The sequence below is a fragment of the Emys orbicularis genome, chromosome 2 (assembly GCF_028017835.1).
Source record: "Emys orbicularis isolate rEmyOrb1 chromosome 2, rEmyOrb1.hap1, whole genome shotgun sequence".
Taxonomy (NCBI): Eukaryota; Metazoa; Chordata; order Testudines; family Emydidae; genus Emys; species Emys orbicularis.
This window is the reverse complement of record NC_088684.1, coordinates 171,673,932-171,692,992: the sequence shown is the minus strand read 5'-3', so window position 1 is coordinate 171,692,992 and position 19,061 is coordinate 171,673,932. Positions and strand designations below refer to the sequence as shown.

Below are 19,061 nucleotides of genomic sequence, written 5' to 3'. Positions count from 1 at the left end.
ACCATTTTTCTTCCTCCTCCTTGTAACAACCTTTTACATACTTGAAAACTATTATCATGTCCCCTCTCAGTCTTCTCTTTTCCAGACTAAACTAATACAAGTTTTTCAATCTTCCCTCATAGGTCACGTTTTCTAGACCTTTAATAATTTTTGTTGCTCTTCTCTGGACTATCTCCAATTTGTCCACATCCTTCCTGAAATGTGGCTCCCAGAACTGGACACAATACTCCAGTTGAGGCCTAATCAGAGTGGAGTAGAGCCGAAGAATTACTTCTCGTCTTTTGCCTACAACACTCCTGCTAATACATCCCAGAATGATGTTCACTTTTTTTCCAACAGCATTACACTGTTGATTCATATTTAGCTTGTGGTCCATTATGACCCCCAAATCCCTTTCCGCAGTACTCCTAGGCAGTCAATTAACATTATGTATGTGTACAACTGATTGTTCCTTCCTAAATGGAGTACTTTGCATTTGTCCTTATTGAATTTCATTCTATTTACTTCAGACCATTTCACCAGTTTGTTAAGATAATTTTGAATTTTAATCCTATCCTCCAAAGCCCTTGCTACCCCTCCCTGCTTCGTATTGTCTGCAAACTTTATAAGTGTACTCTGTAAGCCATTATCTAAATCATTGATGAAGATATTAAACAGAACCAGACCCAGAACTGATCCCTGCGGGACCCCACTCGTTATGCCCTTCCAACATGACTGTGAACCATGGATAACTACTCTCTGGGAACGATTTTCCAACCAGTTATGCAGCCCACCTTATAGTAGCTCCATCTAGGTTGCATTTCCCTAGTTTGCTTATGAGAAGGTCATGCGAGACAGTATCAAAAGCTTTACTAAAGTCAAGATCTACCATGTCTACCGCTTCCCCCCATCCACAAGGCTAGTTACTCTGTCAAAGAAAGCTATCAGGGTGGTTTGAAATGATTTGCTTTTGACAAATCCATGCTGACTGTTACTTATCGCCTTATTATCTTCTAGATGTTTGCAAATTGATTGCTTAATTATTTGTTCCATTATCTTTCCGGGTACAGAAGTTAAGATGACTGGTCTGTAATTCCCTGGAGCATCCTTATTTCCCTTTTTATAGATGGGCACTATATTTGCCCTTTTCCAGTCTTTTCGAATCTCTCCCAAATCCCATGACTTCTCAACGATAATCGCTAATGGCTCAGATATCTTGTCAGTCAGCTCCTTGAGTATTCTAGGATGCCTTTCATCAGGCCCTGGTGACTTGAAGACATCTAATTTGTCCAAGTAGTTTTTAACTTGTTCTTTCCCTATTTTAGCCTCTTGTGATCCTACCTCATTTTCACTATGTTAGACGTCCAATCACCACCAACCTTCTTAGTGAAAACCAAAACAAAGAAGTCATTATCACCTCTGCCATTTCCACATTTTCTGTTATTATTTTCCCCCCATCATTGAGTAACGGGCCTACCCTGTCCATGGTCTTCCTCTTGCTTTTAATGTATTTGTAGAATGTTTTCTTGTTACTGTTTATGTCTCTGGCTAGTTTGATCTCATTTTGTGCCTTGGCCTTTCTAATTTTGTCCCTATATACTTGTGGTATTTGTTTATATTCATCCTTTGTAATTTGACTTAGTTTCCACTTTTTGTAGGACTCTTTTTTGATTTTTAGATCATGGAGGATCTCCTGGTTAAGCCAGGTGGTCTTTTGCCATACCTCCTATCTTTCCTATGCAGTGGGATAGTTTCCTCTTGTGCCCTTAATAATGTCTCTTCGAAAAACTGCCAGCTGTTTTTATTGTTTTTCCCCTTAGACTTGCTTCCCATGGGATCTTACCCACCAACTCCCTGAGTTTGCTAAAGTCTGCCTTCTTGAAATCCATTGTCTTTATTGTGCTGTTCTCCCTCCTACAATTCCTTAGAATCATGAACTCTACCATTTCATGATCACTTTCACCCAAGCTGCCTTCCACTTTCAAATTCTCAAGCAGTTCCTCCCTATTTGTCAAAATCAAATCTAGAACAGCCCCCCGCCCCCAGTTTCTCCACCTTTTGAAACTAGCTTTCTCCATCTTTTGAACTAAAAATTGTCTCCAATACATTCCAAGAACTTGTTGGATAATCTGTGCCCTGCTGTGTTATTTTCCCATCAGTTGTCTGGGTAGTTGAAGTCCCCCATCACCACCAAGTCCTGTGCTTTGGATGATTTTGTTAGCTGATTAAAAAAAGACTCATCCACCTCTTCTTCCTGGTTAGGTGGTCTGTAGTAGACCCCTACCATGACATCAGCCTTGTTTTTACCCCTTTTATCCTTACCCAGAGATTTTCAACAAGTCTATCTCCTATTTCCATCTCAATCTCAGTCCAAGTGCATACATTTTTAATATATAAGGCAACATCTCCTCCCTTTTTTCCCTGCCGGTCCTTTCTGAGCAAACTGTACCTTCTATACCAATATACCAGTCATGCGTATTATCCCACCAGGTCTCTGTGATGCCAACTATGTCATAGTTGTGTTTATTTACTAGCATTTTGAGTTCTTCCTGCTTATTCCCCATACTTTTCACATTAGTATACAGACATTTAAGATACTGATTTGATTCCACCCCACCCCCAGTTCTGTCTTGTCTCTCCTTTATCCTTGCTATAACAGCCCATGCTCCCCCCAAATTCCAAACCTTCTCCCAGGTCTCCATGTTCTTAACTTACCTGTGGGCTTTGGTCACCTGCCACCTTTGAACCTAGTTTAAAGCCCTACTTACTAGGTTAGCCAGTCTGTAGCCAAATATGCTCTTCCCTTTCCTCAATAGGTGGACCCCATTTCTGCTTAGCAGTCCTTCTTCCTGGAATAGCATCCCGTGGTCAAGGAAGCTGAAGACCTCCTGGAGACACCATCTTCGCAGTCAGGCATTCACCTCTAGGATGCATCTGTCTCTGCCTGGGCCTCTACCCTTGACCGGAAGGATCAAAGAAAACACCACCTGCACTCCCAACTCCTTCACCCTTACTCCCAAAGCCCTGTAGTCACTTCTGATCTTCTGAGGCTCATACCTCATAGTATCATTAGTGCCCACATGGATGAGTAGCATGGGGTAGTAGTCAGAGGGCCGGATGATCCTCTACAATCCCTCCATAACAGGCCCACTTCAGCCAATTTTCTTTCATATAGGTGCTGATCTCAGACAAAATTGGGTTAGTTAGGAATTGGTGCTATCTGTGTAAAAGGTAAAGAAGAAGCAGAACTTGGTATTGTCTGCATATTTCTGGTGTTTGACACCATGGCATCTCAAAAATCCCCCCAGTGGCTTCATATAGATGTTTTAAAGGATGGGAGAAAGAATCTAGACCCCAAGCACTCTGGGAACATCAATGATTCAGCAGTTTCCCCATAAATACATATTATAGAACTGTTGGTCATGTGTGACCCTATCATTAAAGCTAAATTAAGTTTTGCACTTAAAGCAGGTATTCAACTTCTTTTGGTAAGAATACAGTGTATCCTCCCCAAACTTTCACCACTCACACTTTGAGTATAGGACTAGAGAATGGATTTTCTGAGAATTTATGACAACCTATTAATTAATTAATGTGCTAAAATTAAATAAAAAATGCATCCTTTATGAAATTAAGCACTATCAGATTTTTATTTATCCCAAATCATTTTAATGATGAAACAGTACAGACTCTCCAAACTTTCCATATGGTTAAAACTTAGTTTATACATAGGATTTCAACTATGTCTGAGGAAATTAAATTATTAATGATTGCTGTAGCTAATGATTATGAGTATAGGCAAATAGAACCAGGTCAATAGTTCAGGTCATTCTTAAGTGGAACCATTTTGACATCAGAGGGAGCTCAGTCAATCAACACCCTTCTCTTCAGCTGATTTGCATATTGCAATTCTGTTGGCTGAAATGAATCAATGGCATGAGGGGGACTGCATATATGTCTAGATTTCTCATTGGTAGGTTATTTGGCTGCCAGCTGCCACTGTATTTGCTCCAACTGACACTGTCTTAACAATTCTGTGGCTATATGCTGACAAATTAATGGCCAGATTCACCAATATGTTCTGACACCTTTGTATTGCTCCAGTGATGCAAAGCAGCTGTAAACTTGGCCTCACTGGCCAATCTGTTCTGGCTATTCTGTCTTGTTCCAGAGCAGGGTGAAGTAGCTAACGCATACCAATAAACGTGGCCTTGAAAGATAAATCTCTTTTTGTTTGTTTGTTTCATTTTTAATGACTTACAGTTTATACTACATATCTCCAACTCATTAGATCTGCCACAGGGAAACATTTTCATTGGGTTTCTTTTGTGTGTGTGTGTGTGTGTGTGTGTTTATGCATTAAAATTTTAATTAAAAATACAATTAAATCACTAAACAAAACAAAAATTAAGGTTGAGAGTATATATCAGTAACCTGAAAGCAAATAAATAAATAAATTAAATTAAATAAAACCCAAGACTATTGTAATTATCCCAATACTAAGGATTACAAACCCAAGAAATTAAAAGTTAAAGTTAAACTTAAAAGAAATAGAAATATATTAAGTTATGGGAAAAGAACTGTTAAGCCACCAAAACAACCTTAACTTTGCCCTTTAGTGACACATTACTACATTATTATTAAGCCATTTTAGTTTTTATGGACTCAGATTTCATTAAACTGATTTTTACAGATAGTTTAATTTTTCAATTACCCTCATGGCATCACTCAGGGCATACATTTTCTGGGATTATAATACTTATTTCTGGGATAATTACTGTAATTTTATTTATGTATTTTTACCCATACATTACTGATATATACTCTAAAGCTGTAACTGCATTTTAACATAGTTTTTTTTGTCGGGGAATGTATGTTGGTAGATATATGGGTATACATGCGCACAGAGACATATATATTCCAATATTAATTAAAGAGAGAAATGCACAACCCAGGTGAACAGGTGCTCTCTAGTGTTTAAAGCCATGATAAAACAGATGATGGAAATTAAAGGAAGAAGCGGAAGGGGATTTACACACTTTTAATCTGACACGAATTTCGTCTCTTTCCACGTGCCCTGCATAGCTCCGGGGAAGAACTATTAGAGGAACTGTGTTTCTATGCAAACACATTAGCTAAAGCATTCCAAGGAGTCTACCTAGAAATATTCCTCGAAAACACCCGACCAGTTTAAGTGTAATTAACACTGTAGTCATTGTGAACTCCTGTGATAGAAGAATTCTCTGAGAGTCCTTAACATAAAACAGCTCTGTCCATTTCAATTAAAGTGTCCACTTTTCCTTTACTCTGTCCATCATCCACTTTAAAAGTTTACCAGGCGCTGAAGGGATTAGATCTCACACTAACTCTGAAGCGATCTTTTCAATAAATGTTGGCTGAGTACAAAATCCAGAGGCAAGGATGACTGACTGGCTCCAGAGGCTGTGGAGAGGGGGGATGGGAGAAAGCTTCTTCCTTCAGCTGCAGAGTAGTGGTCACAAGCGGGGTAAGGGTTTACTCTCAGACTAACTTCCCCTGCAGCAACTGCAAACCCGAACTTTCCCTAAAGAAAGACTGCACCTTCCTTGTCTGCGATGTTTAATATGGCAGTTATTACGGGGAAGTTTTTTTTAACTTTTCCACAAATAAATCAATTGCAGACACTTCCAAGATATTTCCAAGACAAGACACTACGGGAGGCAGTTCATCCGGTGCAGTTTTTTTATATAACTCAAGAACTTCAATGCACCTTGCAAGCACATTAATACACGCCGCAGTCTTCTGCAAACGCCGGAGTAAAAATAGGTATTATATTTGCTTACAAAAAAGCAAGTGTGCTGTCTTTCTTAACGAGGTATCTGGTGGATAAACATATGCATGGTACAGGAGAAAATTCGGGATATGGCGAAAATGAGTGATACACTGGCTGCATCTCCATTGAAGATATTCTTTGAAAATTTACTGAGAGTCAAAAAAGCACTTTGTAAAACATATTGAATTGATTTACTTTTTAAACGAAAAGGAAATATCCTACCTGTGGCTTGAGCACTTGTTCTCTCTCTCTAAATAATGTTTCCTTGCTTCCAGGTGAAAACACTAGGCTCAGTGAAGCGTTTTGAGTGCATTTCTTTTCCTTATGCCCCCTTACGCAGAAAACTGCGTATCTTGCACGAAGCAGAAAATGGCTAAGACATTTAACAAAATTGTGGGGGTTTAAGTGAAACTGTTTCAATTTTCTAAATATCGCTTCTGCTTTTTAAAGATCTGCATTACTTATAGAACAACGCACAACAAATATTGTCCAAAAATGGGAAAGAAAAATCCTTTCTCATTCTAAATAAACAAATATGAGTTTTTATAAGAAAAAAATTTTTCATTTAGCTTTTAAAATCACAAGACCCCGCACGGAAATACAGCACTGTATATATATTTTATTTTTTATTTTTGTAAATAAAAATATTTTCAGAAAGTCGGTCAAATTCACAGCACTTATCCCAGATATAAAACTAAGTACAACATGTTATTCTTTTAGTGTATATTGAAAAATTCTAATTATTATATCCATTCTTACCGAACTGAAAAGAAAGGAAGAAGACAAGTAAAGCTTTGACAAGAAGTGGAGAGAATCTAACTCACGCAAATACTCCTCCTTTTAATGTATGTATCATGGGGCGACAATTAGATAATATTGTTAATAAAAGTAATGACTAAAATATGAAAAGAAACCCAAGGGAAGAACCTTACATAAACAATTATGCTGTGAGAGTTTTGGAGCACTGGGGATAATCCATTGCCACAGCGCCCCCTCCCATACTCAGCCTGAATTAAAGATTTTATCCTGGAGATGGCAAAAAGTTCCTTCTTTTTCTGTCCCCGCGTCCTCACTTTTCTCAGTTCTTCCTTTTAATCCTAAAAGCAGATCCGACAAAGTGACTCCTTCAGCTCAGCCTATCTCTTTTCATTGTTCTTGTAACGCGTCTTATTCAGAACAGCGTCGCAAACCCTACTTGTTTTACTAGCAAACTGAACAACATCGTTTACACAGTATGAATGTGTCGGTGGTATTTTAACACACAATAGTCAATTCTTTCACTTTATCTGAGGGAGAGGATAGCGTCCCCCCATTTCATAAAAGAAAGGAGAAACATTCCCGGTCCATTGTATTGTTATGTCACAGGAAGCCGTTTCTGCTAGGCATTATGATGCATCCCAAAACCCCACTAGATTCCATTTAGCCCCATTTAAAAGTTACTGTGACTAGTACTATGACGGTTGAGTTAATAACATATATGCTGCTATCTGTGTGGCATGTGTATTCATATATTTTGGCCAGATCGTGCAGTCCTTAGTCAAGCAAATCTCTCCTTCACACCAATGGGATTTTCACCTGAGTAATGACTACAGGATTGGGCCCTATGTAAATACCCACCAAACACACAAGCCCATGCATAAACACACACAGCCAGTTATTACACAGAACAAATAGATCATGTTTACATTACATTAGGAAGGACACCATTCCCACAGTCCTGGCTTTCATTTTTGACTGCCTTAAAACTTCATACCAGTGGCTTTAGAGCAAGGAGCCGTAGTTAGCATCTAAAAAATGACAAACCACAAAATCTGTCTCCCAGGACTCTAATCAAAAATACCTGAAAAAGGATTAATCTTTGTTAGCTGCTCATTAACTATAACCGAAGTAAACTTTACATTTAAAAAGTCAAATGCGAGTGTTGCTTAAAATCTAGGGGTACGAACGATGCGATAATGAATAGATACCCAATCAATATGCAGTGTGTAAGTCTTCAAATCTCTGTGTAGGCATTTTAATTTGTTACAGTTATTACCAATAAAAAATGCATGTAGTACTGTTATACTGTTTAATAGTGCAAGTTGGACCGTTTTTATTAGTAACAGGAAAAATAGATTTCAGTTAAGGAGCACAGTAGATTAAAAGCTATCCATGGTAAAAATATTCAGCTCAAAAAGCATAATTTTGGAAAAAATAGATATAATCCGCAAACACTGATCAAAAGCAATATTGACACAAAACTTCAGATTTTAATCACAAATTATATTTAAATGACCTCAATAGCAGTTCGATCTCTACATTCCAAGTCAAATGAGTAGTGTTTATGGTAAGTAAATGCATACTCCTTGCAGTGGGTAAGAACATGCCTTTCTGAAGCTATACAAAAATATGCAAATCAAACCAAAGCATGAATGTCTTTTGAAATGATTATACTAGATTGCATTAATCTCTTATTGCAAAATTATCATTCATTTTATATATAAAACAATGTTTTGGAATGCACAATGAAAATATTGCAAATTTAATCTGTTGCTCTTTGTATTTGTTGGGGAGTGTGCTATTGATTTATAGTCTTCCGAGTGAAATCATAAAAAAGATTTTGCACCAAGGAACGCAAGAAATACAAATGCAGACAAAAGCAACATCTACAGTTTCTACATACATACCTATATATCCAGGATGTGTGCGTGTGTGTGCGCGCGCGTATGTGTTTTTATGTATGTGTATACTCTGAACTGAATTACATAATTCCTCCTGGGAGCACAGTATTTGTTTAAGCACTCTTTCCAGGTCATAACTGTAACACCCAGTTAATAGCATTAATCCCCTGTTATAATGTCAACACAACGGCCATTGTATTCCCAATCTGAATTGTACCACTAATTATTAGAGAGGATGAATTAAAAGCAATCAGCTCGCTTAAATACTTACTTACGTCACCCCTGTTGGAAAGAACAGACTCGTCTTACAAAATAAAAATGCAGAGGTATTCTATATTTTGCAATGCATGCAATTTGATTTAGAGAGGTTCATGTATGACTTTATAATGTTATAATTAATGTTCATTCTCAAATCTCCAGCTGCTGCAGCGCTAAAACAAAGCAAAAAATGCATATACTTAAAAAGTCGCTCTGCGAACACAGAAATTTAATATTCAGACGTAATCGCCTGATATCGATTATGCCACATAACTGAAATATGAATGCGTATTATATAAAGCGCTTGCTTTTACAGTTTCCATTGTTATTTAATACATGTGTATTAATCATCAAGTAGGAAAGCAAGCATCATTTCTGTAATCTGTTGCATTGAGTTTACCGGTTGTTTATCACTTTCTTATCACGAAATGGAAAGTCTAGATTTAATGATAAGAAATACCTGTTGGTGTTAACCTCCTCCCCCTCACCTTCCTTTTTAAGGATTGCATCTCCTATAGGCCACGGGAATTAATTCCCTATGTCGGGTGGCCAGATCTCTCCTGGATGCAGGGGTGTGGGGAAAATTGGCGCGGAGATGGAGGGGGTTCTACAGGGAAAGAAAAACATCAACAAACATAGGTTGCTTAAAACATACACACATCCATATACTTGGCTATGTAGTTCTAATACTTCAAGTTTCCCAGAGAGCACACTGAGCCTGTATTAGAAAGATTATTAAAACAGCATCTCAAAGTGTATTATTTTATTAGCGGCATGTTTAATTGATTAACAATAGGCGGCCCCGATAACCCATAATTCTTCAGTTATTGCAATTTTTCCTTCCTGTCAGTTTCTAATAGATTCCCCAGTGTACTTTGGTTTGATATATTTACCCCATCCACTGTAATGATATGGGGTATTTTGTAAAGAATTCAACTTTAAAGCTGACTGCACTTTTTAAACTACTATATTTGGTTAAATAAAGGACAAATGCTCATTCATAGATGTAGTGAGGACAAAATACATGGCTTAATGTGTACACGATCCAGTGTAGAAGTTTATTTCAGGCTTTAATGTTTTGCCTATTGGTGACAACTGTTTCATTACAATTTGGTTACTTTCAACAATTACTATTTCACAGTTTAGATTAATACATCAAGGCCTGATCCTGTATTCTTTAAGTAAAACTCTCACTGATGGATTGCGACTGATTAAGGGTGAGTAGCTAATAACACACACATGGGGCCTACGGTGCATGCAAGTAATAAACGGATATACTGCGGACTGGTAGGGAAATCCATATTTAGGTGGGTTGTAAACAGTGCAATACACCTTTGGTAGATGAGGTGTGTTTTTATGGGAAGGTACGGATTTAGAAAGGTAAGGAGGAGAGGAGAAACGAATTGTATCTCAATCATAGTACACTAATAACAGAGTTCAATTCCAGATCCAAAGGATTGTGTGTACAATTAACCACAGACTTCTCAAAAGTCTCTCAAAACCAGTCAGCCTGAAAAAATATAGACCAATGCCTTCACCTCAACCTCTCCTTTCTAGTATATTGTAGAACTGCCAGTGGTTGTGGTGGGCAGAAATTATATTATTTGTGAAGTTAATTATACCCTGAATGTTTGTTCTGATAGGCTTCCTCTCCGAACTGCAAAGAGAGGGGTTGTACCCCTGCACAGGGTCACCTGGGCCTCTCCCCCATGCAGCCAAAACCAGAGCAAGTAGAATGGAAATTGAAAGATGCTTCCTTGGAGGGTTTAATGTGAACATTTAACTTAGCTTGGCTGCTTGTGAAAAACTATTATCAAAATAGAAAGCTATTGTTGCCATACACGGACACTCATATAGCGTTCTCCGTCTATTCACGCGTGTACTTCCCGCCTTTTCACCATATACAGGGCAATACTTGTACTTGTGCTCTCCCACGATATACTAACAAGCCCTGTGCGCAAGTCTGTGATAATATATAAGATAGAAGGTGTGTGCATAGGTACCTATTACAATGGAGTGTGTGCAAGCGTGTTTGTGGCTCCGAGCCGGGAGAAACTGAGCAGCGGTATCATCCTTTGGCTTCAGCAGTGTGCTCGCTGTCAGGCAGAGAGGGTGGCTTGTAACGCATTACAACAGCCTGCTTCCCTCCCTCCGTCTGCGGGGGGAGATGGAGAAGGAGAAGGGGCGGGCCCGTCGGAATATGCAGATGAGTTTCTGTGACGGACAGCTCTGGTTTCCAATGTCTCTCAGAAACTCGAGTGCTCCTTCCCTCAACTCTTCACTCCAGACTCTATACTTCCCCCAAAATACAGGCTGGCCGGCGCTGGGGGAGCGGGCTGGCGGGCAGAACTCCATATGCAGCAGCCACTTTCCTGAGCCGGGCTCTCTCCCTCTCTCCCTGGCTTTCTCTCTCTCTCCCCCTTATCGTTACCCAGCTACTTCCCCCCTCTCCCCATGCTCTTCTCCTCCTGGGTAGTTTGCTGAGCGGATCCGCCGTTGTGGTGCTGGCCGGGGTGCATGGGGGGCCAGTAGGACAAGTCTCGTTCTCTGCACAGCTGCCCAGAGCCAGCCGGGGAGAGGGAGAGGGAACACGAAAGCAGCAGCAGGAGCAGCAGAAGCGCCAGGGCCGGTCACCCTCGCCCCCTCCCTGCTCCTGTGCACGCCTGTGCAAGCCATGTCCTATCCTCAGGGTTACCTCTACCAGCCCCCCGGCTCGCTGGCTCTGTACTCCTGCCCGACGTACGGGGCGTCGGCTCTGGCGGCCCCCAGGAGCGAAGAGCTGGCCAGGTCTTCGTCGGGCTCGGCGTTCAGCCCTTACCCGGGATCGGCAGCTTTCACAGCACAGGCGGCGGCCACAGGCTTCACCAGCCCGCTCCAGTACTCCACAGACCCCGCCACGGGATTCCCCTCCTACATGGTAACTACCGAGAAAAATCCTCTCCTTCATTAGCATCCTCATCCTCATCCTCCTCTGCCCCTATCTCCTACACACGCACCATCAGTAACAGAGCCCGGGCTGCACAGCCAGGCGCTGAGCACAAACTCAGCCGCCTGCTTATGTTTTCCCAACACCATGTTTAGAGTGCAAACCCGAGGTGCCCAAGCGGGGCAAAGGGAGAAGCGGACGGGGGCCCTGGCACTACCTCGGACCGGCCCCTGGCGGCTCTCGGGGCTTGCGAACATAAAACCGAGCCTGCCTTTTCTCGCTGGTCCGTTAGTAAAGAATCCGCATTGTCTGAAGCAGTTTGGTGGCTGCGTTTTGTGCTGCGGGAGGAGAGGGGAGGATTTCTTTTTTCTTGCTTTTCTAAGCCAACGTTTAGTGGAGGTCCGGGTAGTGAGCCCGGTGCGGTTTCAGTTACTTTCAATGCGGTTTGTGCTAATGGTTTAACTGGATTTTAGGGATGAAAAGAAGCATCTGCTTGCGATCTGTGAGCTTCGCTCATACCCAAGATGGTTGTGGTGGCCGCAGCTTCAGCTTTGACTTTGTTGTCATTACTTAAAAGGAGCATTTGAAAACGCGTGTGTCTCTCTCTGTGTATATATATATATATATAGTTATAGTTATATAGACACACATCAGGAATTTAAGGTCGGAGACTCCAGATTGGTTACGATTGGTTCCAGGAAGGGGTGGCAAAAAGGTTAGTTATATTTCCACATAAACCGACAGAAAACCAAATGTTTTCTGGTTGTAAAATACTTCAGCAGCAATGGTCGTGTAGTCTTTATTCAATGCAATGTGAAAGATCTGAAGATCTGCCCCTCCTGACTTTCCTGTCGAGGAGCAGTAGATAAGTGGCTGGAAGTTGCAAAGTGTGTTTGTCGACTATTAAGAACATTAGGTGATTTTAGGGCCCTAACTCTCCCTTCTCTAGGATTTTTAAACGTCCTTAAAGTTATCAACTTCCTTAGTAATATCTTCAACTTTTCTTCCATTATGCAGACTTAAATAAGCTCAATGCAAACGTTAAAGGGCGAATTAAAATGCTAATTACATCGCATTTAAACAATTCGAAACGGTGCATATCTTCTGATTTGCGAGTTGGATTTGCAATGCATTAGTGCAGTGAATTGCTAAACGGTGCCTCTGTAGTATATTCTATAGCAAAAAGGAAACATCTTTTGAACCTTTGAAAGAAACGTAGATAGCAAGGCACTACCTGTAAGGCCTTTTTAAAATGTCTGCGTGACTCAGAAATAATTTTGGGAAATATTAAATTACAAGGATCTAAAATTAACTGAAAATTAAAAGATCAGCGATTTAAGTGTGTGCGGTTTTGGGGGAGGAGGTAAATAAGATCTTAACGGCCTTTGGGTGCCCTTGTTTGCTATTAGAATATGAATGTGAGATACCAATCCAGGAAAATGCAAATATAATCACTGATCTTTTCTTGACAACTTACTAATGACTAGCAGCAATAACAAATTGCCAACCCACTGTTTTGCCCTTTCCAGGGCTCTCCTTACGATGCTCATACGACGGGGATGACCGGGGCCATCAGTTACCATCCGTATGGCAGTCCTGCTTACCCTTACCAGCTGAATGATCCCGCTTACAGGAAAAACGCCACCCGAGATGCCACAGCCACCCTGAAGGCCTGGCTGAATGAGCACAGGAAGAACCCCTACCCCACCAAGGGCGAGAAGATCATGCTGGCCATCATCACCAAGATGACCCTCACCCAGGTCTCCACCTGGTTCGCCAACGCCAGGAGGAGGCTCAAGAAGGAGAATAAGATGACTTGGGCTCCCCGGAACAAAAGCGAAGATGAAGATGAAGACGAAGGGGATGGGGCAAGAAGTAAGGAGGAAAGGTCGGACAAGGTGCAGGAAAGCAATGAAACTTCAGCAGAGGACGAAGGTTAGGCACAACACGATTGTTACCTAGATATAAAGGTCCCAAAGGGATACGTGTGCAAGTGCCAGGATTTATTTAAATGCACGTTTACTTCCCAAATTATAACCGGGGTGCTGCGGGATATATTTAAAACTCATGTCCCATCCCCTCTATGCCGTTTACCCTCACTAGCTAATCTTCACCTTTAACTGATAAATAACGATAGCAAAGACCGTTTAAATTGATCTAATTCTGCATTGAGCCATTCCCCTAAAACAGCCAGCCAGCGTATTTGTATTAATAATGCCTGTTGTGCTTTGTACGGGCGCGTACAGGAAGCTGCTTTCATGCAGCCGTAGTGATAGCCGGTGGGAGTGTTCCTAGAATTATAATTATACATAAAATGATTTGATTACAAGCGTCGCTTTCCCATCAGTGGTTGCAATGGTTGTGCTCGCTTCTCTCCTGCTCTCTTTAGTCTATATAACTGACTGTGCCCTTGTTTGTTCGGCTGGTGCCTTTGCAGGGATCAGCTTGCAGGTTGACTCGCTCACAGATCACTCCTGCTCCGCGGAGTCGGATGGGGAGAAATTGCCCTGCCGAGTAGGGGACACGCTCTGCGAGTCCGGATCAGACTGCAAGGACAAATACGAGGACATCGAGGACGACGAGGAGGAAGATGATGAAGCAGAGAGAGACCTTCCCGCTAAGCCTGCGACTTCCTCCCCCCTCACCGGAGTGGAAGCCCCCCTCCTTAATCACCCCCACGAGGACGCTTCAAGGAACTCCAATAAAACTACTTTGGACAACAGGATTTCCCCCAGTTCCGAGACACAGGCCATTAAACCCAAGCTCTGGTCTCTAGCTGAAATAGCCACCTCGGACCTTAAAAATCAGAACATGGGCCAAAGCTGTCAGCCACCGGCTTTATCTTCAGTAACCCCCTCTTCTACTTCGCACAGCTCTGCCTACTCTCCCTCTTCTCTCTTAGGAAGGCACATTTATTACACTTCACCTTTTTATACCAATTATACAAACTATGGGAACTTTAACGCACTCCAGAGCCAGGGGATCCTGAGATATAACTCCGCAGCAATGGCTTCGAACGAGGGACTAAGTCAAACTGTACTAAATACAAGCTCTGTTCACAAACAGAGCAGTGACTCTTTGAAAACGATCACTAACCAGCTAGAACAACATTACAGGCCCTCTAGTTATGAGTCTAAGAAAGGTAGGTGACTGATTGCTTCTTTTCTTCCGAAAGGCAAAATGACTTCTATACACACTGTAGATAAAGAATGCTTATTTGGACAAACACCACCACCAGCAGCAGACAAATAAACCGACAATACTTAAGTAAAAGGAGCTGGAGCTAGACAACAATATATTTTGGGAATTTAAAAATACCCCCCCCCCCATTTTTTGCCTTTAACGAAGAGAAAAAGAAATAACAGAGGAGTTAAAAAATCTAATGGGCTAAATATGTAGCTTTAAAAATCAATGTTTATAAATGAACCCTTATATAATTTAAAAATACTGCTATCTTTACCTTCTGTGCATTGTGTTTAGTAAAACAGGACACTAACTTTTTTTTTTTTTTTTTTTTTTTTTTTTTTTACTTTTAAGGAGTTAAATATAGTTTTATTCGATTTAAGCTAAAGAAAATACAATGATCCAAGTTACCAAATTATGTCCACTATACAACCTCTATTTTTCCCATACAGTTTTAAAATTAGTATAACAAATTAATATAATTGTCAGATTTTAAAAAGGAATAAAAAAACCTGATACCACCATTATCCAAACTGCAGTCAACTATAAAATATTAATGTAGAAGTTGTAAATGGTTTAGATATGAATTTTGTGCAAGTGAATTTTGGGACATACACACACTGTATAATCTAGTTAGCTGGCTGTGTCCTGTGACTAACTGACGGTTATATTTTGACAGATCCCACTGACGTCTGCACAGTAGGAGTACAACCATACCTATAGAAGTGCAATCACACAGCAATGCAAGTAAGTGAGAACATTTTCTATTACACTGATCATTTGGCATCAGGTCCAAGACATATTGCACAGCTGTAAACTTGCTTAACGTTAATTTCCTGCTTCATTACATAAGAGTCTGATTACCAAGTAATATGCTCTTTTCTGGTCTTTTAAAAATCCCTTATTACAGCTTTTCTTCTCTGCTTTATACTCTGTTGTAAGACAGTTTAGAGGATTCCCAACCCCTTCATATGACTTAGGGTTTTCTTTTCCATTATGTAAAACAAAAATAAAGGAATACTTAAATTTTATATAGATATCTTTAGATCTCTTTTAAAATAATTTTCTAATAATTGTTATAAGATAAGGCATTTGTGTTAAGATATTGCAATTGTACATTGTAAATATTTAAAATTTAAAAGCACAATTATAAGATTTCAGCATGCATTTCTAGGAGGTTATGGTATCTCTGAATTGTCTTGTCTGGTTAACAACGGCACCCTTAAAACCTTCTATGTTTAAGACTAACCAAAATCCTATAGATCTTTTAAAACTAATATTTTCATGAGAAGAAAACAAAAGAGTAAGAATTTTAGTTCAACTTTATTATTATTATATTATTATTACAATGTAATGGTGTTAGTGTGTAACTGAAGGATTTTGGATGATCTGGTTTTTTCCTTGGTCCACAGGTAGGTGTCACAATTGCTTTGAAAAAAGTCAGCAAGCCATCATCTCTCCCCGAGCTAATATATAGAACAAATCTCTAAATCCGGATCACATCTTGTGCCACTGTATAAAGGAAGACCACAGAGCACTATTAAATCTACAGACTCTAATTATTAAACCAGAATTTTGTTGGACATATGTGAGTTTGCTGGTATAGTATAGTTTCCCCAATGTATGTGTTACTTTTGAAAACAGATCTGTTTTTCTCAGGATATCTTGAATTGATCACTTCATTGCCACGGTATATATTCGATAGGTGTGATAGGATTTATTGTAAAATTTATTTGTAAAAGATGTATACAGTAGAGATAACAAAGATGTGATTGGAGAACTTGAGTACTTACAAAGTGGAAATAAATTTGATATTTATTTTTGTAATGATATAAAAGCTTCTAGTAATTTATGCAAGTTGTATTGCAATGAAATTGGAACTTTTGTAAATAAATTTTGCCTGGTTTTTATTTGAAACGTTAATGGTTATACAATCTTTGGTTGTTTAACAAGATTTCTTTACTAATTTATATCTTTAATTGTAAATAAAAACAGACTAGTCTGCAACCATATGGTGTTTTTGGTTCATTTCCCCCTAAAATACTAAAAATAGTAAACTGTTTAGAAAATCATAAAATTGATAGTAGTTGCAATTTCACTTTATATTTTTTTAGGATGTAAAAAGTCTAAATAAATTAAACAAACTGCAAATACATGCTTTGTTTAAGTGAAGCTCAGAGTTGTTCTGTATAGATATAGCGCTATAGATAGATATAAAGATACATGTGCATGCACGTGTACATTTTTACAAGCTAGCAGAGATGCAGTTATTTTTAATACTAGCACTTTCCAATGCTATTTTCCTTTTCCATAAATAAAGTCTTCATAACTCACCCTATTTTGCTATAGCTCAAGCAATCATTTATTTTGATTTTAAGTTATGTCCAGAAGTGCTGAAAATGCAAGAAAACAAAATGCCCCAGCCCCTATTTTTTATGCTTTTCCCTCTTCTAAATTGCATGAATTATGTCTATAATTTGGTAGTAGTCCTGTAAGAGATTCACCTTGATTAGACTCAGAAAAACAGCTACCCTATCATTTTAATTTTCAGTAAAATAATGAGAATCCCCATATAAAATAATTTCAGAAAAGAAACGAACAATCATTTATTTTCCCCAAAAGATAAATTGAGTGAATATAACTTACGGTTATAAAACAAGAATAATAGCTTCTTAGATTGCCCTTTAATCAATCATACACTTATTTTTCAAGAGGCTCATCTATTTTATTCCATGATTAATAATGTTCCAGCATGAGAGCATTATTAGATCCCAGCAGGGGAGATCCTGGATGCTTTTAGCTGCTTTGGAATGGTCAGTTGGGGTTCATTATGGTCTGATATTGAACAATTTATAAAATCTTGTCTAAACATCTGCCAGCTCAGATAGGCTGATGTGTCGGAGGATGGGAAATTGCTGGACCAGTTGATATTGACAAACGGATCTCTCTCCAGTGGCTTTTTGTTCAGTGAAAATTAGTGGCCTCTTGCTCGGGTCTTGTTAGAAAGGGCATTTGAAAGTGATCTTAGATACTTCAGGCAGCAGCCCAGGGAATGTTAACTGGATAAAGAGCCATTCTAGGCTGGAGTCAGAAAATACATCCTGATGGTACTAAGTAGGGAAAGGGGCTTTAAAAAACAAACAAACAAACAAACAAACAAAAAAAGCATGTGTATTGGTAACTTATAAAGATGTCAAGCTGATTAAGAAAAATATGTCAGTGTGCTTTTCAACAGAGAAGGCAGAAATTAGTATTACAATTCTGGGAAACTGTAGGGTGTCCATAGATAGGTACACTAAAGATCTTTGCGGTGCAGGCCTACTTCAGATATTGGAGGGTGACATGAAGCAATGTTTTAGCCTATAAGTAAAATGCAGCTCTGTGTCTGCATACAATACCTAGTACAATTTGACAAAAAATTGACAAAACCTTCAGAGAATGTTTTGCCTTTCGACAAATGTGGAATATTGATTGTGTTCAAATGTTTGCATCCATCTCAAAGTGTTTTTATTGTGCAAAATAGAAACATTATAAAGATGAACTTTTTATTTTCTGTTGAGGCATTTGCACTAAAGCCTCTTTCCCCCTTACTCTTCCCTTTCCACCTCACCCGCCCCCACCACCCACTTTTTATGTTCCAGGTCCTCCATGGGACACAACGTATAAATTGCAATTGGTAAAAACCAAAAGCTGTGGCAGAGATTAGAAAAGGCTAACGACATTCCTTTGATGTTTATACGCCCAAAGAATTATAAAAGATTTCCATAATTTACCCATCCTTGCTAGTATTTAGACCTGGATTTCTTTCTGGAAAGGAAAGTAGAAAGACTTGGGGAACTCGCTTTTAAATATTCACTATGTATGTAAAACCCAATGGGTTTCTATCATCCTCTTTGAGACATTCATGAGTGCTCGTGGATCAAGATGGACACCACCCAAAAGATCTGGCAAATAAATGTATTTTTAATAGAAAATTAATGGACAAGAATTCCATTGCCAATCTCAGTTAGTGTTTAATAATTAAAATTAAAAGCGGCAGGAAATCGTGTCTGTGTTAGGCTGTTGGCACAATCAGTGTGATTACTTCAGGAAGGAAAGAAAGACAGACGCGTGGACAATAAAAGAGTACTTTGTGTACAGTTTGTTTCATATTGACGCTAATCAGCCCATTGGGATTAATATTTTACGCCCATCCCTTTATTTACTCCAAATTCCCCTCCCCCGATCTTTGTAAGTGCTTGTT

General features: G+C 39.4%; 1 protein-coding gene across 1 annotated transcript; it reads left to right on the top strand.

Annotated features, from left to right (window-relative positions):
• Window positions 1-11,383: 11,383 nt before the first annotated feature.
• On the top strand, window positions 11,384-15,541 carry IRX2 (iroquois homeobox 2). Its single transcript, XM_065399960.1, has 4 exons — window positions 11,384-11,626; window positions 13,165-13,570; window positions 14,073-14,777; window positions 15,498-15,541. Exons 1-4 carry the CDS (start codon window positions 11,384-11,386, stop codon window positions 15,539-15,541), a joined length of 1,398 nt encoding a protein of 465 aa, XP_065256032.1.
• Window positions 15,542-19,061: the final 3,520 nt, after the last annotated feature.

What these genes read in the sequence shown, in the direction of transcription:
- IRX2 (XM_065399960.1), top strand. Translation starts at nt 11,384, where the DNA reads ATGTCCTATCCTCAGGGTTACCTCTACCAGCCCCCCGGCTCGCTGGCT. An exon ending in CGGGATTCCCCTCCTACATG is followed by an intron (nt 11,627 to 13,164) that starts GTAACTACCGAG and finishes TGCCCTTTCCAG; the next exon opens with GGCTCTCCTTACGATGCTCA. An exon ending in AACTTCAGCAGAGGACGAAG is followed by an intron (nt 13,571 to 14,072) that starts GTTAGGCACAAC and finishes GTGCCTTTGCAG; the next exon opens with GGATCAGCTTGCAGGTTGAC.